The sequence below is a fragment of the Hylobates moloch genome, unplaced genomic scaffold (genome assembly GCF_009828535.3).
Source record: "Hylobates moloch isolate HMO894 unplaced genomic scaffold, HMol_V3 SCAFFOLD_8, whole genome shotgun sequence".
In the NCBI taxonomy this organism is placed as follows: domain Eukaryota; kingdom Metazoa; phylum Chordata; class Mammalia; order Primates; family Hylobatidae; genus Hylobates; species Hylobates moloch.
The window spans coordinates 59,903,128-59,921,834 of record NW_026652283.1 but is presented as its reverse complement, the minus strand read 5'-3'; the positions used below and the strand labels follow the sequence as shown (position 1 = coordinate 59,921,834).

Sequence of the window (18,707 nt, the reverse complement as noted above, 5' to 3'; positions counted from 1 at the left end):
TTGAGACAGGATCTTGATCTGTCACTCAGGCTGGAGTGCAGTGGTGCAATTATAGCACACTGCAGCCTCCACCTCCTGGACTCTATCCTCCTGCCTCAGCCTCCCAAGTAGCTGGAACTACAGGCATGTGCCACCACACCCAGCTAAATTTTCTATTTTCTTTTAGAGACAGAGTCTCACTATGTTGCCCAGGCTGGTCTCAAACTCCTGGGCTCAAGCGATCCTCCCACCTAGGACTCCCAAAGTTACAGGCATGAGCCACTGTGCTTGGCCTAGAACTCTATTTTTGGCATTTCTTTCTAAATGAGTACATTGAAAGAACATTTAGGTTTCTAGGCTCCTCATAATTTCTGAATGGGACCCGCTCTGCTCTGCCTCTGAAAGGAGAAGAAAGGCTGAGGGCTCAAAGACAGAAAAGTCAATGTAGCAGAAATTTGATTTCCTTCAGATGGACGTAGTCTGAAAGAAATCTATCCAGCTGTTCTCTATGGTGCTTATATGATGGGTGACAGCTGTCCCCATCTACCTGTCCCTGGCACTGTGCCTTCACACTGGTCACTGTGAAAAGCAGATCACACTGGACTCAGAGGCCAGAATCCAGGACAAGATCCCCCTTCTCATCTTGAGCCCATCACGTCTTTGTATAGCTGTTAATGTAGCATTTACTTCTCTATGGGAAACTCTTGGGTTTTTAACCCAAGAAGAAATTGTAAAGCATTTAAACTAGTCAGAAAATAAGATTCTGATGGTAGCGATCAAATAAAGAGATCATAGGAAAATTTCACTTCCTCTCAGTTGATATTAATAGCAAGGATCAACTACGCCCACCTCTTCCTAAGTTTCTAAAGGCTACCATAATATTTGTAAACAACAAATTTATCTAATATTTTTTACAACTTGCTAATCAAGGAGGATTCGTATTAAAACAGACAATCAGTTTCTAAAATGTTATCCCTGAAAGGGAATGGAATAGAGTATTTTTAGCTGTAAGAACCTACCAGTCTGTTTTTTCCCTTTGAAAAAAACTAATGTTTGAGATTTGTGTCTTTTTATCTGAAGCAGTTACTCCATTAATAGTAAAGATGCCTCGGGAAAGTCAGTGAACCAGAATAGTGCTCTTGCACCACTGAGGGTGCTAGACTGGCTTTGTGCATCTTATTTCCTAAGAATATCAGTTTTTATTATGACCTTAATTATAAATACCTATATATAGGAGTAGGATTTTCTCTCACCCAACCCTACTTTAATCATTATCACTAAGTGTAAACCACCACCTCCCCCTCTTTCCCTTTACTGAAAAAAAATGCACTTTAATTCCTAAGGAGAGTGGCTGTTCCTGGCCCTGAAACCAGATTACTTCAGGAGGAGAGTTAAGGAGGGAGAACTCTTACCAGACCCTGTGAAATGAACCAAATTTCTTAATGTAAACACACAAGTAATAACATCCACTTTTAAGTGGCCCCCACTCCATGCCAAAGGGAAAAAGAACCACCAAATTGAAAAAGGGTTCTAAATACCTGTCCTGATTTTGGAAGTTTCACTGGGGAAAAACTACCTAAGATTTTCACAGCTACCAATTTGTCAGAAATTTTGGGGGTATTTTGTGGGAGGCTGAGATTTTTTAAATTAAAAATCAAGTGAAAACACAAAGACTCTAAGATATGATCCTGATTTGTGTCATTTCTAAGTATCAGATTTGTTCTCCCTTCATTTGACAGGTGTTCTCAGTCTCTCCTCCTGTAAGATTCTGTCCTTCCCCTGAAGACAAGCCAATAGTTCTTGGTGGGGTTGCATGTCTCCTAGAGCCCCAGGACCCCTGTCATGTCGGGGAAGGAGGGAGGGCAGGAGGGTGGGCAGAGACTCGGGTTGGGGGAGGGAGATTCAAAGAAAGAGTGAAAATATGGGTTTATATAAACATATTTAAAGCAGTTTAGCAAAAGCTTTCTCGTTGAACAGCTTTAAGAACAATGTGAATGAAATCTTAGCAACTTGGTTAGTAATCTGAGAAGTCTATTAATGTATACTTGAAATTCTGTTTGTATAAAAATGCATTTTCCCCTTTATTTTAACACTGTGTAAAAGAACATTATGCATGTGAGTGGTTTGAGAATTAAATGGTTTAATACTCAGATTTGAATCTGTCTTTTCTATATATAGAAACTAATTTGTTTAAATTTTTGATATGTTTTAGTGTGATGGAAATACTCAGAATTCACTCTCCCTTCCCTTTCTGGCTCTCTACCATCTTTTATCGCTCTCTCCCTCATTTTCTTGATCCATATGTGGTTACTGGGTAAAGAACAACTTGAAGGCATCATTTTACCAAATGCCCCAATAGCATGTTTCCCCTTTCCTTGTCTTCATTTCAAATGCAGAGTCCATTTATAATGTGAGATGGAAGTAGTTGTATTTATTTTTACTTCTATTCACAAACCAAAATAGGAAGAGGTGCAAAGAATAAGAACATTTTACTTAACACAAGGGTTGGCTACTCTGCCCATGAAGATAATAGTGTTCAGAGGAACTTCTCTTATAAAAACCAGGAAAGGCCTGTTGGCCTTGAAAGTCACCCTGTTGGGGTTTAGCGAACGGCCAGCAATCACAACAGCGGTACTTGCAGCTGCTTCACTGCCTTCTTCATTTACCTGCAGGTCACATGGGGAATAAAACTACATTAGCCACTCTGCCGTTCATTATTGGCAGGTAAATCATCCACAGACACAGCAATTCCTCAAATGCTTTTGTTTTCCAGTAAAAAGTACATTTGGGTCAGGTTGGATTCCCTCCAGAATCCTACTTCTACTCATTCTTTCATGCAGAGAATGTAAGGTACTTGTGTTTGTCCAAGCCTTGTGCTAGGTAATAAGTGTAAGAGTTCCATTCAGATAACCCAGAAATCTGAATGTACACAGGTTATCACATTTCTGGCTGGTACCACTGTAAATGGTTTTACAGCAGATTTTTTTTTGTGCCAGCCGCTGAAAGATTTTTGGCTCAAGATCTGAACTCCATAGTTGAAACAGTTTCACTCTCGGAGCATCAAGATCCAAGATACAGCTACTCCAAAGAGCCACTCAGGAGCTAGGGCCTGTGAAAAGAGGTGGGTTCTCTGGCTGGACGAGATGCCATTTTCTTGGAGTAATAGACTGAAACAATGGTATTTGAACATGGCCGATAAGCAGGTCTAGGGAAACACCTTCAGAAAATTTTGCCCCTGGACCCAGAATATCACTAAAACTCTGTTTCTGCTCTTAATGAAAGCACATGATTAACCGGCTCCCTGGGTTTTGTGGAGCTGGTTGATGGTGTCTTCTCCTTCCTTCTCACTCTTCCTTCCCCTTCCTTTGTTCCTCCCTTCCTTACCCGCTATCTCCCCATATTACCTATTTCATGCTCATTCCAGCACTAAATTTATTAGCAGACTAGAGTGTTTGCATGACCAGGATCCTTTTATTCAAATCAGATTCTGGTTTTTAATGGCTTCTCAGATCTACCATTAGTTGGGGTCCTGTTTATTAAGGATTCCCAGGGTTTTCAAAGAAAACAGCTTTGTTGTAAGAACCATGGAAAAATCTTACATCATTGTGTACTGGGCTCAGGTGGATAAAATGAATCCAGACCTCTGCTTCTTCCTAGCAGTAACTCAGACCCCTCAAGGAGGTCTGAGTTGACCACTTCTAATTGGAGTCCTTACAAGAGGATATTCAATGACAGTTAAAACCCTGAGGACTCAATTTCCCTTGCAGTCTGCCTAAGTATTCTTTCTTCCAAAAATCCATGTGAAAGAGGGTGTGAGCAGTGTCATCTTAACTTCCAAAACCATTAATACAGCACTCTTGTAAAATCCCTTGTTCTGACCTCAATACCTCTACTCTTGCTATTGTCTTAAAGGTCATTGACATTCATTGTCCTATAGATTATATCCCCACACTGATGATTTTTGTACTTAGCCTTTCTGTCCACTCCAACTCCTGCTATCATTTGAGGCAATTAAAACATATCAGTAGGCCGGGCATGGTGGCTCATGCCTGTAATCTCAGCACTTTGGGAGGCCGAGTCGGGTGGATCACTTGAGGTCAGGAGTTTGAGACCAGCCTGGCCAACATGGTGAAACCCCATCTCTACTAAAGATACAAAAGCTTAGTCGGGCGTGGTGATGGGCACCTGTAGTCCCAGCTACTTGGAAGGCTGAGGTGAGAGGATCGCTTGAACCCAGGAGGCGGAGGTTGCAGTGAACTGAGATCATGCCACTGCACTCAAGCCTAGGCAACAGATCAAGACTCAATTTCAATAAAAAAAAAAAAAAATCTCATTAGGAGACCCATTCAACACCCTAGTCTCCCATTTCTTCCATCTCATCAAACCTAATGAGCATTACCTTCATTCCACTTAAGCAAACCTGTCCATGGCTACACTTTGGACTTGCCATCTCAGAACTGCTCTCCACCTTGGACTTGCCATCTTAGAACTACTCTACCTTTGAAATTATATTAATAGCATCCTTTTCTCAGACTATAACCTTGTGTTCTTTCAAGCTGTCACATTTCCTCACTCCCGTTAAAATTCCACTTTCCTCTGAGTTTGATCCCTGGATCTATATTTACTTAGCACCATTCTCTGAAACCTTTCTCTTTGACTACAACCTTCATTCTTTTCGATTTCTTCAATTCTAGGAACTTCTCTACCATTGTCCAATCTCCTTTCCCTCACAGCCTGGCTCCCGCAAAAAATAATCTATACCAGTGGTTCCCAAATCTCATTGTGCATAAGAATCCTCTGAGGAGTTTAGTACATACACAGATTCTCAGGGCCCATCCCAGAATCTCCAAAGATAAAGCTCCCCAGATAACTACTGCTGTTGGTCCATAGTTTTGTGTTTACTTAAGAACCAGAAGTTCCACATGCTGTACACAGCTATTACTCTAACACGGGGTTCCGTGCACACCTCAGTTGGGGGAACACTAGGTTAAGTGATATTCAACCATTTTCTTTACTGTGGGACTTCTCAGACCTCAGCATGCCAGTGTGTACTGTTCATCTCCCATGAGAGGATATGCATTTATTTGACCACCTTTTTGTTTCCTCCAGTGTAGTCTAGTGCTCTTGTTGTCTGGAGCACACTCTAAGACACTGATGCACACTCACCAGCTTCCCTTTCTTACCTTCCATTTGCTCTTTATCCATTACAATTAGGCATGTGGCCACACTATTCTGTCCTCAGGGAAAGGTAAGCTATGGGCAGTCTCCAAACTTGTTTTTTTTTTTTTTTTTTAAGATTTTTTGGTAGAGACAGGGTCTTACTGTGTTGCTCAGGCTGGTTGCGAACTCCTGGGCTCACATGATCCTTCCATCTCAGCCTCCCAAGGTGCTGGGGTTACAGGTGTGAACCACCATGCCCAGCCCGGGAGTCTTCTTACTTGATGCTATCCATTTTCTTAAAACTTCTCCCTGGGTTGGCCAGGTGCAGTGGCTCATGCCTGTAATCCGAGCACTTTGGGGGTGCCAAGGAGGGTGGATCACCTGAGATCGGGAGTTCAAGATCTGCCTGACCAACATGGAGAAACCCTGTCTCTACTAAAAATACAAAAATTAGCCGGGCGTGGTGGCACATGCCTGTCATCCCAGCTACCCAGGAGGCTGAGGCAGGAGATTCGCTTGAACGTGGGAGGCAGAAGTTGTAGTGAGCTGTCGCACCATTGCACTCTAGCCTGGGCAACAAAAGCGAACAAAGCTCTGTCTCAAAAAAAAAACAAAAAAAAATTCTCCCTGGGTTTCTGCGACCCCATACTCTTCTGGTTCTCCTCATGCTGTAAATTTCTTCTTGATGGCCTTTGCTGGCTTCTTTTCCTGTATCACGCTCCCTAAATGTTTGTGTTCCCGCTTGACCTGCTGCAGAAGAGGTAGTGGGAGGGAAGGCAAAACAATCACACCATGAGGGTTTCCGGGAGGGCTGTATTATAGCAGGCCTTGTGGAGGCCTTTTGCATGCCTTAACACTGGAAACAGGCCTTTTCCACATGTGTTCCTGTTGTTCATGCATCTCCTGTCTGTACCCTAAGAGCTAGTGGAGCAAGAACTCCAGAGTTAGAAATCACATGAAATACTGAATAATAAAGTGGCAGAAAAGTAGCATAGGAAGAGAGTGGGGAAGGTGTACTCACCTCAAGAAATGCCTTATGGAATGCATCTGAGACATAGAGGTCATCCCGGCCTTCTGCAACAATACCTGGAAGGAAGACCGGAGAAGGCTTTGTGAGATGGGAGAAAGTTGGCTTCAACCCACAGATGGGAATTCAGTTTGAATTAAGAGATCCTTTGGGCCTTTTTGAAACATAAGAAGAAATCCTAAATCTTCACCTAATCATACTCTCACAATGAATATGTGTTAAAAATAATAAAGTACTTTGGGGGCCGGGTGCAGTGGCTCACACCTGTAATTCCGGCACTTCGGGAGGCCAAGGCGTACAGATCACCTGAGGTCAGGAGTTGGAGACACTCTGACTAATATGGTGAAACCCTGTCTCTACCGTGAAAATACAAAAATTAGCCAGGTGTGGTGGCACATGCCTGTAATCCCAGCTACTTGGGAGACTGAGGCAGGAGAATTGCTTGAACTCGGGAGGCGGAGGTTGCAGTGAGCCAAGATCACGCCACTGCACTCCAGCCTGGACAACAAGAGCAAAACTCCATCTCAAAAATAATAATAATAATAAAGTACTTTGGGCTTGTTCAGCGTGGCTCCTGATGATTCATTCTCAGGCTTCAGCTTTTTGTGGGAGAGAGAAAGGGCAAGACTCTGTTCTTACAGAAAAAACTCGCTCCATCCAGAGGGAACATCTTTCTTTCCAGTCTGGCAACATTTTTAGTTTTCAAAACTAGCTTAAAGACAGCCCAATAGCGCAGTGGCTCATGCCTGTAATCCCAGCACTTTAGGAGGCCGAGGCAGGTAGATCGCCTGAGGTCAGGAGTTCAAGACCAGCCTGGCCAACATAGTGAAACCCCATTTCTACTAAAAATACAAAAATTAGCCAGGCGTGGTGGCAGGCGCCTATAATCCCAGCTCCTTGGGAGGCTGAGGCAGGAGAATCGCTTGAATCTGGGAGGTGGAGGTTGCAGTGAGCCGAGATTGCACCACTGCACTCCAGCCTGGGGGACAACAGCGAGACTTCGTCTCAAGAAAAAAAAAAAAAAAAAAGCCCAATAAAGATAAATCTAATTACTTAACATCGTAAACTTATTTTATTATTTATTTATTTATTTAGTGATAGGGCCTCACTCTGTTGCTCACTCAGGCTGGAATGCAGTGGTGTGATCACAGTACACTACAGCATTGACCTCCCGGACTCAGGCAATCCTCCCAGCTCCGCCTCCCAAGAAGCTAGGACTACAGGTGTGCGTCACCATGCCCGGCTAATTTTTTTTATTTTTTTGTAGAGACCATCTCACTATGTTGTCCAGGGTGGTCTCAAACTTGTGGGCTTAGACAATCCTCCCACCTCAGCCTCCCAAAGTGCTGGTATTATAGGCATGAGCCATCCTGGCCAGCCAACTTCTTTAAAAGATATTTTAATGCGCCAGGTGCGGTGGCTAACGCCTGTAATCCCAGCACTTTGGGAAGCCAAGGCAGGCGGATCACAAGGTCAAGAGTTCAAGACCATCCTGGCCAACATGGTGAAACCCCATCTCTACTAAGAATACAGAAATTAACCAGGTGTGGTGGCGCGTGCCTGTAATCCCAGCTACTCAGGAGGCTGAGGCATAAGAATCACTTGAACCCGGGAGGCAGAGGTTGCAGTGAGCCAAGACCGCACCACTGCACTCAAGCCTGGGCAACAGAGTAAGACTCTGTCTCAAATAATAATAATAATAATAATAATAATAATAAATGTCAGTGAGGCCTGTGTAATGGGAACCAAATTTCCCCAGCTCTTAATATCTGTCTCTTTGCTCTGAATTCCAATGCCCCTTCAAATTCCTCTCCACCTGGTCCCGTCTCCTCTACCTGATACAGATTCACAGGGCACCAGTGCTGGCTGGGCCCATGGAGATCCAAGAACAAACTTCCCTTTTACAGAAGAGGAAACTGAGGCCTCAAAAGGAAAAGAGATCTCCACAAGTTAGCAGTAGAAACTAGGATCAGTATCCAGGAGTCCTGACTTGTTGCTCCTTTCCATTCTTTCTCCAACTCTTCCACTTTTGGTCAGACTACCTTGCGGGTAGAGAAGGGAGGAAACTCCTTCCTAGACAAACCTGGGAGTTTGGACTTTTCAGGGCTGAACAGATCGACAAGGCCCATGTCTTGCAGCTGTTCCTTCAAACTGAAGCCGTCCTCAATGCGGAAGTGGGGCATGTGGACCACCAGCATCATCTCCTCCAACTCATCCAGCCACTCCTGCAGCACCTCTGGGGTGAGTTGCTTCTCCACCTTGGCCAGGCTCTTCTCAGGCTTGGGCAAGATGAGGACCATGGTGATGTCATCACCTTTGAAGGGCAACTCAAGCACCTGGGTGCCTTCAGCCACGCGCCGATAACGGAACTTGCCTTCCTGGTACATCATAGATGCTGAACACGACTCTCCATCAGCCTTGTAAAACAGTTCCTTCCTTGTGTTCTCAGGGCTGAACTTTGACTTCCACAGGCCCTGGAAGAGAATCACAAAGTAAGAACACAAACATTCATAGGAGGATAGTTATTGACACAAGACATATCCATATTATAGTGTTACATTAATATATAATTATTCGGAAAAAAGACTGGCGGGATATGCACAAAAAGGTTAATAATGACTGTGTCAGAATGATGGAATTATGAGTAGGTTTTTCTCTGTGTACTTTTCTGTATTTCCCCAGATTTTCAGCTGTGAGTATTTGCTTTTATAATCATAAAAATAAAAACCAAAACCAAGAACAATCTAGAAGCCTCTCTGCAAGTCTCTTCTTGAGTTTAAATCTAATTGCTTTGTGCTGTCTGCCTTCCACCAACTTTTTTTTTTTTTGAGACAGAGTTTTGCTCCTGTTGCCCAGGCTAGAGTGCAATGGCACAATCTCGGCTCACTGCAACCTCCACCTCAGGGTTCAAGCAAATGTCCTGTCTCAGCCTCCCAAGTTGCTGGGATTACAGGCACCCGCCACCACGCCCGGCTAACTTTTTGTATTTTTAGTAGAGACGAGGTTTCGCCATGTTGGCCAGGCTGGTCACGAACTCCTGACCTCAGGTGATCCACCTGCCTAGGCCTCCCAAAATGCTGGGATTACAGGCGTGAACCACCGAGTCTGGCCCCACCAACCTCTTTTCTAAGGGCCAACCTCCAAGGTCCTGGGCTCCGCCAGACACAGACACAGATAACAGGCAGAGGATGAGTCTTGACTGACTTCCTCTTCAAACTGGGAGGGACCCTGAGATAGAAGACACACTTTTCAAAATTACCATTCTTTATCACTTTCTAGCTCTTTAATTTGGGGACAAGCCACTTAACTCTTCTTCTTTTTTGGGTGGGGGGGACAGGGTCTCACTCTGTGTCCCATGTTGGAGTGATGCAGAGGCAAGCTCATGGCTCACTGCAGCCTCAACCTCCCAGGCTCAAACTATCCTTCCACCTCAGCCTCCCAGGTGGCTAGGACTACAGGTGTGTGCCACCATGCCCAGCTAACTTTTTTATTTTTTGTAAAGATGGGAACTCCCTGTGCTTCCCAGGCTGGTCTTGAGCTTCTGTGCTTGAGTGATCCTCCTGCCTCAGTTTCCCAAAGTGCTGGGATCACAGGTGTGAGTCATCATGCCTGGCCCATTTAACTCTTCTGAGTGGTGGTTTCTCATCTGTAAAACTAGGAGCTGGTGATAGCTAATATTTACAGAATGCTTACTGTGTGCCAGGAAATTTTCTAAGCATTTCGCATGTATTAACTTACACCTTATTTACATGCAGTAACTACCTCAGTATCCCTATGCAGTAGATGTATCATTATTACCACATTATAGGTGCAGAAATTGGAGCATAGAAAGATCTCGGATAACTCACCCAAGTTCACGCAGTCAGAAATGGAAGAGTCGGGATTTAAAATTAAGTAATCTGTCTGAGTGGCCCAGGTTTCATTTGTGATGTTGTGAGGATCAAGAGGGCTAATAAATGGCAAATTGTTCTGCAAACTGTAAAGGGCAAATACATATGGTGGAAATACAGTCTGCTCTATACTTGGGGAGGGGAAACCATAAGAGACAGAGCGACTGACAGCAGCAGCGACTGGCTAATCCCTTGGGCCCTGTGGGAGGGAAGAATGTACCTGGAGGCACATCCCAGGATGGGCAAAATATGCCACAATTCTACCTGCCTTAAACTGGTGGTCCCCTGAGTGTCAGTAGTCTGCTTATTCCCACTCCCCTCTTCCTTTTCCTTCCCAAATGTAATCAAGTTGACACAGTCTTCAGAACACTACCCTGAGGAAAACAAAGCCTTCTGCATCGGTAAATAATAGCACCTCCACTAAGTCTGAGGTGAGCCTGTTACCTAGAAGCGCAAAAGATTTAAGCTAAAACTGGACTTTACAGGAAAGAAAACATTTTTTAAAAAGATAAAATAGTCCAGGCGCAGTGGCTCATGCCTATAATCCCAGCACCTTGGGAGGCCGAGGCGGGCAGATCATCTGAGGTCAGGAGTTCGAGACCAGCCTGGCCAACATGGTGAAACCCCATCTCCACTGAAAATACCAAAATTATCCAGGAGTGGTGGTGGGCACCTGTAATCCCAGCTACTTGGGAGGCTGAGTCAGGAGAATTGCTTGAACCTGGGAGGTGGAGGTTGCAGTGAGCCGATTGCACCATTGCACTCCAGCTTGGGCAAAAAGAGCAAGACTCTGTCTCAAAACAAAAAACCAGCAAACAAACAAAAAATAAAATATATAAAAATAAATTTTAGAAAATAAGATTTAGGCAAAGGGAACTTTGAGTCATTGTAGAAGCTGCTCCAGGTGATGGGAAAAAAATCGCAGCACTAAAGATTGTGAACACATTGACTCTGTCATTTCGTTCCAGATTTCAAAATGGAGTTAACTGGACAGCAGAATCACATATATATGAGAGTTTGTCACTGCGCACACCTTGCAGTGAGACGTGATGGGTTTGTTTGTGTGCCCACTCTGCCATCAGCCTGGGGACACTACCACACCTCCCTGGATGGTAGCCCAGCAGCCATGGTTCAAACGGTTCTGGGCTCTCAGCAAATGTTTTGTCTGCCCAGACCGTGCATGGACCATTTCTCAGAAAGGGTCTACCTACACATGCCCAGTAGTGTTAAAGAGGATAAGCTGGCCGCATGTGGTGGTTCATGCCTGTAATCCCAGCACTTTGGGAGGTCAAGGCAGAAGGATTGCTTGAGCCCACGAGTTCAAGACCAGCCTGGGCTGTGGCATACAAAAAAATAAAAAAATTCATCTGGTATGGTGGCATGCACCTGTAGTCCCAGCTACTTGAGAGGCCAAGGTGGAAGGATCGTTGGGATCGCTGGGAGGTCAAGGTTGCAGTGAGCTGTGATTGTGCCACTGCACTCCAGCCTGGGTGACAGAATGGGATTCCGTATTTAAAAATAAAATAAAATAAAATAAATGGAGGCGAGAAGGAAATAGGGCAGGGACAAAGAGGCAGAAGCAGGACCTTTGGAGAAGTTGATTCAGCTCTGCCTTCTACTGTCGGAATCTGTTCCTGTAGCCCTTAGGCTTTTTTTGTCCATTTAGATTGACCTGCCGGCTGGGCGTGGTGGCTCACGCCTGTAATCCCAGCACTTTGGGAGGCCGAAGTGGGTGGATCACGAGGTCAAGAGATCAAGACCATCCTGGCTAACACGGTGAAACCCTGTCTCTACTAAAAATACAAAAAATCAGCCAGGCACTGCACTCCAGCCTGGGCAACAGAGCGAGACTCTGTCAAAAAAAAAAAAAAAAAAAAAAATTGACCTGCCCTGCTGACCTGTGCCTGTGTAGCTTTAGGCAGTCCATTTGCCCTCTCAGGGCTTCGGTCTCACCATTTAAAAAAAAAAAAAAAAAAGGTAAGCTGAAGAGCAAGAGGAAGTCCCTGGGGTCTCTCCAGGGCCATTCTGAGTACCTTGAAGTAAATGGTGTTAACCAGCACCAGAACAGTGAGCTCGTTGATGGCTTCCGGGGGAATGACGTCGGTGATTCGGCCTTCCGTCTTATTGGACACCCATTTGTTGATGGCCGCTCTGGATTGCTCTGCATTTTCCTGAGGAGAACAGAAAATAAACCTACGCACCTGTGCTATTCAACTGGCTTCTCCATTTTCCCAGGCAGCATTTTATTTTTCTCACCATCCCTCTGCCCTTTCCCGCCATTTGATTAAGAAGCCATCGCTCTAACCCAAATTGGGGAAGCCTCACATATCTAATATAGTTCCATGAATCTTTCCTGTAGTTGATAAATATTATCAGAAGAAAAAGAACAAAAAGAAATAGGAAGAAATAAATGAAAAGAAGGAAGGCAAAAATAGTTTGGGAAAAAGAAGATAAAATATTATTTTCTCTGACTTTGGAAAATCTTAACTCACAGAAGTAAAATTTCCAAGGCATGTTCCAGGGGGAGCAATGAATGATTGCAGGTTATATGGGGTTAGCAGGTTATATGGGGTTAGCAGGTTATACGGGGTTGGCAGGTTATATGGAGGAGAGAAATGCCCATGCAGTCAAATACATTTGAGGAATGCTGATTGAATAAAGCCAACAGATTTCTTTGTTTCAGAGTTTCTCAGAACCTTCATAGGCCCATGTGCTTCATGAATCTCCAAGAGGAGAATATAACATGCATCATGTACCAACTTTATTTGACCATGGTAACTGTTCAAATTAAGTAAGATATCTTGTAGGACTGGCATCTTCAAAACACTCTTTGGTATATATTTGAAATTGGTGGATGGAATGAAGAATTGATTATTTATTCACGTTTTCTGGGCAGTCACTACAATCTAAGCATGGATACCATTGATTTCTCAGGTTTCAAGTAAGAATAACTATTCCAGGGGTTCTGACTTGTAGTCAGCCCTCCAGCAATCTTCAGCAGCAAAGCAGTGTGAATTTGGATGCTGTTTCTCCACCTCCTCAATCACTGAGTGGAGAGGAAGAACTCGGAGGTCAGGAGTAACATCTGCAACTCACCTTGAAGTCCAGGGGCTGGAGCTTGGCTCCATATACCAACTCACTGATGTCCTGGTAGGTCTCATTGAAGGTAAGGGATTTGTCTCCAAAAAGGCGATTGGCTGATACTAACTTGGAGGATTTGTTGGCTTTTCGATAGAGTCGGCAGTTCAGTTTGGCAAAGAAGAAGTGGATCTGATCAGATGTTTTCTCAGATATGGTGTCAAATTTAAATACCTATAGAAGTCAAAAAAAATGGTGGTGGGTTTGGTGGGCAGCCTAGCTAACATGGGTGGTGAGCACATGCTGGTCAGTCCCTGACTAATAGCCACCTCAGTTGTGAATTCCTTCAAGCACAGTACCTGGGACAGCATAAATGCTCACCTCTTGTGTTCTGATGAATAAAAGGATAAAAGAAGAATGAAGGGTAGGAAGGATAAAGGGAAAAAGAGAGACTAGGTCGCCACCTAAAGTCTCTAAAGGGCTCTAGATCAACACACAGATGTTTTCTTGCTGGAATGGGAAAAGCCCTCTTGGTGATTCTGGACAGAGAAGAGAATCAGGACAGCGTCCTTCTTGTAACAAACACTTTTGTGGCATCTACTGGGGCCAGCTGCTCATGGAGGCTCTGGGATATTGGTGGTAGAGGTGAAAAAGGAAGAGCGAATCTATCAGCAAGGGATTAAACAGGCTCAGAATTAAAGAGTCTCAGGGTTGAAAAGGACTTAGAAGTCATCCATGCTTTGAAGCTGGAATCCCCCAGTGCCCATTTTCACCATCCCCAAGGCAAAATGGGCGAGGCTGTTCCCCTCCTGCCCTTTCCATGCTCTCTCCTCAGGCTACAAAAGACCTTTTGGTTTTATCTGTTCTCTGCCTTTGGTTTTCCTGATTTTGTTCCAATAGGCACTTTTTTAGGGGGGGGATTATGCTTTTGATCAAAAGCTTGGTGCTGAATTTCCCTTTTCTCCAGAGAGATTCAGTCTCACCCTGCTTTCCCAACACATGCCGTTTGTGTAGAGGGGGGGACCCAAGGAACATGTGTGGTTTGGAAGCAGTGTTCTGTTCTGTTCTTCTTGTAGGAAGTGTTACATTTAAGATCTTACTTGGGGACAGAGACATGAGGGATATGGAAGTGCTTTGAGACCAGTACCAATGTATACAAAAATGACTGAAGGGCCCAGAGAAGGCAGTATTACGTGTCTTAAGAGTTTTGTTTTTTTTTTGAGACGGAGTCTCGCTCTGTCTCCCAGGCTGGAGTGCAGTGGCGCGATCTCAGCTCACTGCAAGCTCCGCCTCCCGGGTTCACCCCATTCTCCTGCCTCAGCCTCTCCGAGTAGCTGGGACTACAGGCGCCCGCCACCACGCCTGGCTAATTTTTTTATATTTTTAGTAGAGACGGGGTTTCACCGTGGTCTCGATCTCCTGACCTCGTGATCTGCCCGCCTCGGCCTCCCAAAGTGCTGGGATTACAAGTGTGAGCCACCGCGCCCGGCCTCTTAAAAGTTTTTAAACCCACAATTTCTCTCAGGGAGTGAAGACTTGGGTTAACTCACCCCAGAGCCCTGAGCAAAGGTGATGAAGTTCCATGGAAATTGACCACTAGAATAGAAGGAACCCTCCTAAGACCCACAGACTTTAGTGTCCAAGTTTCAAATAAGCACCATATACCATCTTGAAGGGACTCATGCCTCCGTATTGATGAACTCTGCTTCCAAAGTGTGATCCAACCTGAAGAAAGACTGTCAGGCAGCCAAGCCAAGGATAGATTAAAGATCTAGTGTTTCCATCCATGACTTATCATAGCCCCAGAGGCCAACAGTGATCAATCAATCCATGACATTTCATCTTATCATGTCCTACTTCCCTCCCACAAAAGGCAGTGGGGGGAAGGGGGTGGGAACTAAGTCACTGAGCTGAAATGATCCATACTTCCCAGAGCCAGAAAACACCCTCACATCCTTGAGGCTTCTCTTGGCTTTCCAGGGCCCCTGGTCTCAATACACCATCCTAGGCCCAGTGTAGTAGCTCATGCTTGTAATCCCAGCACTTTGGGAAGCCAAGTCGGGCCGATCCCTTGAAGTCAAGAGTTTGAGGCCGGGCGCAGTGGCTCATGCCTATAATCCCAGCACTTTGGGAGGCCAAGGCAGGTGGATCACGAGGTCGGGAGTTCAAGACCAGCCTGGTCAACATGGTGAAACCCCATCTCTACTAAAGATAAAAAAATTAGCCAGGCATGGTGTCGGGTGCCTGTAATCCCAGCTACTCGGGAGGCTGAGGCTGAGAATTGCTTGAACCCGGGAGGTGGAGGTTGCAGTGAGCTGAGATCGTGCCACTGCACTCCAGCCTGGATGATAGAGCGAGACTCCGTCTCAAAAAAAAAAAAAAGTTTGAGACCAGCCTGGCCACATGGTGAAACCCCATCTCTACTAAAAATATAGAAATTAGCTGGGCGTGGTGGCGTGTGCCTGTAATCCCATCTACTCAGGAGGCTGAGGTGGGAGAATTGCTTGAACCTGGGAGGCGGAGGTTGGAGTGAGCCGAGACTGCACCACTGCACTCCAGCCTGGGCAACAGAGCGAGACTCCATCTCAAAAAAAAAAAAAAAATACTATCCTAGAATTTCTTTCCACAAGAGCCCATATGCCTGATGTCACCAGATGGTAAAGCTACTCTTCTTCCACCAGAGGAGGGACTGGCACAACACATTGCCTGGCACAGAGGAAGTGCTGAATGAATAAATAAATAAGTGATCAAATGAATGAGTAAGCATATAGATGAAAGAATTACTAAAAAGAGAAGTTGAAAGAAGATACAAGCCTTCCCCCATTTTAAGGTGCTCAAAAGAGGAAACCAGGATTTAAAAAGTAGATAGCCAAGATTCCTTGGCTAATTTTTTAAAAAATGATTTTCAAAGGGAATTATAACACAGTAGTGATTCAAAGGGAATCGTAATGCATAATGAGCGCCTCTAGTGGCCTGCAGTGTCAGTTGAGGAGTCATTGGACTTGGACCTATGGAAGCCCCAAAGGTGCTCCTAACAAGGTGGCTGGGCAGAAGACCTTTGGGTCGTACCTCCATCAGTTGCTGGAGGGTGTCATTACAGGCACCCAGCTTGGTCATAGCAAAAGCCGTGGAGATACTCAGGGGTGACAGGAAAATGTTATCATTGTCATTCTTGGAATCTGCCAGGTGCTGATAGAAAGTGGTAGCAAAGCGGGAATTGGCCTTGGACAGTTCCCAGACACGCCGGTTGGTGGCCTCAGGGATCTTCTGTTCTGAGCCCTCATCCTCAGTTGCCTTCTTCTCCGGGGAGCGGTAAATGCACATGGGATTCATGGGAATGTCCCGTGGCTTGGCTGTGCAGATGTCCACAGGGCTCCCGTGACAGGTCACACAGTCCCAGAAGCCAATGAGCAGCAAGGACAAAAGATAAACCTTCCTGCAAGGAGACAAAATGCCGAGTTAAGCTAGGCTGCGACCCCTAGCCCCACTGCCCACCACAGGGTTGCCCCAGTAAAGCAGAGGATTCCAGCCCACCTGGTGTGACCAAGAGAAGGGTTAAAGCCTTTGAACCAAGTACAAGGGCCCAGGGCAGGTTCAGTCCTAGACTTCTTGCCAGGGGATAGTTCAGTTGCCTGGACATGGTCATGTTGGAATTAGAATCAACTGATGGTTATTTGGAGTATTATGTGCTCAATTCCCCATGCTGGGAGAAAAAAGAATGAGAAGCTTCCTGTTTGTGACATGGAACGTGCATGCCTAAAAAATCGGCTTTAGTGCCCAGTGAAGAGTCAGGGTGGTAGGGGGAGCCATCTACAGAAACTGTTTGGGGAAGGACTCTGATAGATGCAACAGAGAGATTTCAGCAACACAGGAGAAGTAAGAAGAAATGGATGGAGCAAAGGCAATATCTGGCCAGGCGCGGTGGCTCACGCCTGTAATCCCAGCACTTTGGGAGGCTGAGGCGTGCAGATCACTTGAGGTTGGGTGTTCGAGATCAGCCTGGACAACATGGTGAAACCCCATCTCTACTAAAAATACAAAAATTAGCTGGGTGTGGTGGTGCACACCTGTAGTCCCAAGCTACTAGGGAGGCAGAGGCAGAATCGCTTGAACCCAGGAGGCGAGGGTTGCAGTGAGCTGAGATTGTGCCACTGCACTCCAACCTGGGCGACAAAGCGAGACTGTGTCTCAAAACAATAACAACAAACAAACAAACAAAAACAGTGGCAATATCTGCGTGCTGAAGATTCCCACCTCTCTAGTTCCAGCCCTAACCCTTCCACTGCGCTCCAGACTGACTATTTGCTGGACAGTTCCACCAGGAACTCCTACAAGTTCTTTAGGGAAACAGGACCAAACTGAACTGGTAATTAATTCTCCCCCACATGCCTGCTCATGTGAATGGGCTCAGTGAATCCCGTACGGAAACCTGAGAATCACCCTGGATTCCTCTCTCCTCCTCATTTAGTCAAACCCCAGAGTCAATCAGTTCACCCCAGAGTCAATCAGTTCTGTTTTTTTACTCTTTCACCAGTTATTGCCATTGCTTTAGTTCAGGCTCTCATCCTTTTTTATTGCCTGGAATTTTTAATAGTCGCCAACATGGATTTAATGAAGGTAAATGAAGCTAATTTCACATTTTTAAAAAATGAGGTAGTTGGGACACTCGATGAAGCAAATCAAGAGATAAAGTCTCTTGTAATATTTTTTGTAGATAAGACAGGGTGGGGCAGGGGCTGCCTCCAGCTGGTTTATGGTTCCTGGGTGTACACAAGGGAGTCTGTCTGTGGGTACTGGATCTTCCCATCTTCTCCTGGGAGAGAAAGACAGGCACCCAGTGCAGATTCACGGACGTGGTCTGCTGGGCAAGCGTGGGGCTGGCTAGAAGCTGGGGCAGCTGAGGGGGACTTGCCTTCTTGCATGGTCTGAGTCCAGTTCTGCAGCCCTTTCAAGAACAGAGGTGCAAAGCCGGAGAGAAGCAGCGGCACCAAGGGAGATGTGGAAGGAAGGCTGAAGAAGCAGAGAGAGAGAGGAGAGGACCCTGCCATTCGTCTTCCCATCTCCACTGCCTTCGGTTGCCCACTCAGTCCTTCAGCTACATTTGGAAATGCCACTCGAGGCTGAGAGGACCCTGGGAGGGCTATGAAGCACAAATTAAAACCAAGACGGTTGCGCCACCACCCCGTTTCTAGCCTCCTGTGACAACTCAGATGAAGAAGGTAGTATGTGTGGCGTTGAGGGAGGGACAACTCTCACTGTGAGAAAAGGAAGCAGTTTCGGCCCTTTAGTCAAAGGTCACTGGGATTTGGGTGGGGGTGGAGTGGGGTGGATCTGAGTGGAAGAAAGAGCAAAAAGGTAGTGAGGAGGTCCTCATGGGTAACATTTGCTCTCTTCCCGGATGTATGGCAGGCCCTGGGGATTCCCCTTGGAGCGTCCCCTGGATCCCGTGAGTGCTGACGTCCTGCACAGCATCTTTACACCAGGGATGACATACCTCTTGTTTCTTAGGCTAGGGACGCAAGGTGTAGCTTAGGAAAGGCCTTACCCCAAGAGTGGGGGGTGGGAGGGAGAGC

The 18,707-nt window shown here is 45.7% G+C and overlaps 1 protein-coding gene across 1 annotated transcript; it reads right to left on the bottom strand.

The window, feature by feature from the left end:
* Nucleotides 1-2,381: 2,381 nt before the first annotated feature.
* SERPINC1 (serpin family C member 1) lies at nucleotides 2,382-16,482 on the bottom strand. The gene is made up of 6 exons (XM_032160948.2): nucleotides 16,204-16,482; nucleotides 13,153-13,368; nucleotides 12,090-12,227; nucleotides 8,250-8,640; nucleotides 6,161-6,225; nucleotides 2,382-2,645 (listed from the first exon to the last, which is right to left on the bottom strand). The coding sequence occupies exons 1-6, from the start codon at nucleotides 16,465-16,467 to the stop codon at nucleotides 2,469-2,471; spliced, it is 1,251 nt and encodes a 416-aa protein (XP_032016839.2). The 5' UTR covers nucleotides 16,468-16,482; the 3' UTR covers nucleotides 2,382-2,468.
* Nucleotides 16,483-18,707: the final 2,225 nt, after the last annotated feature.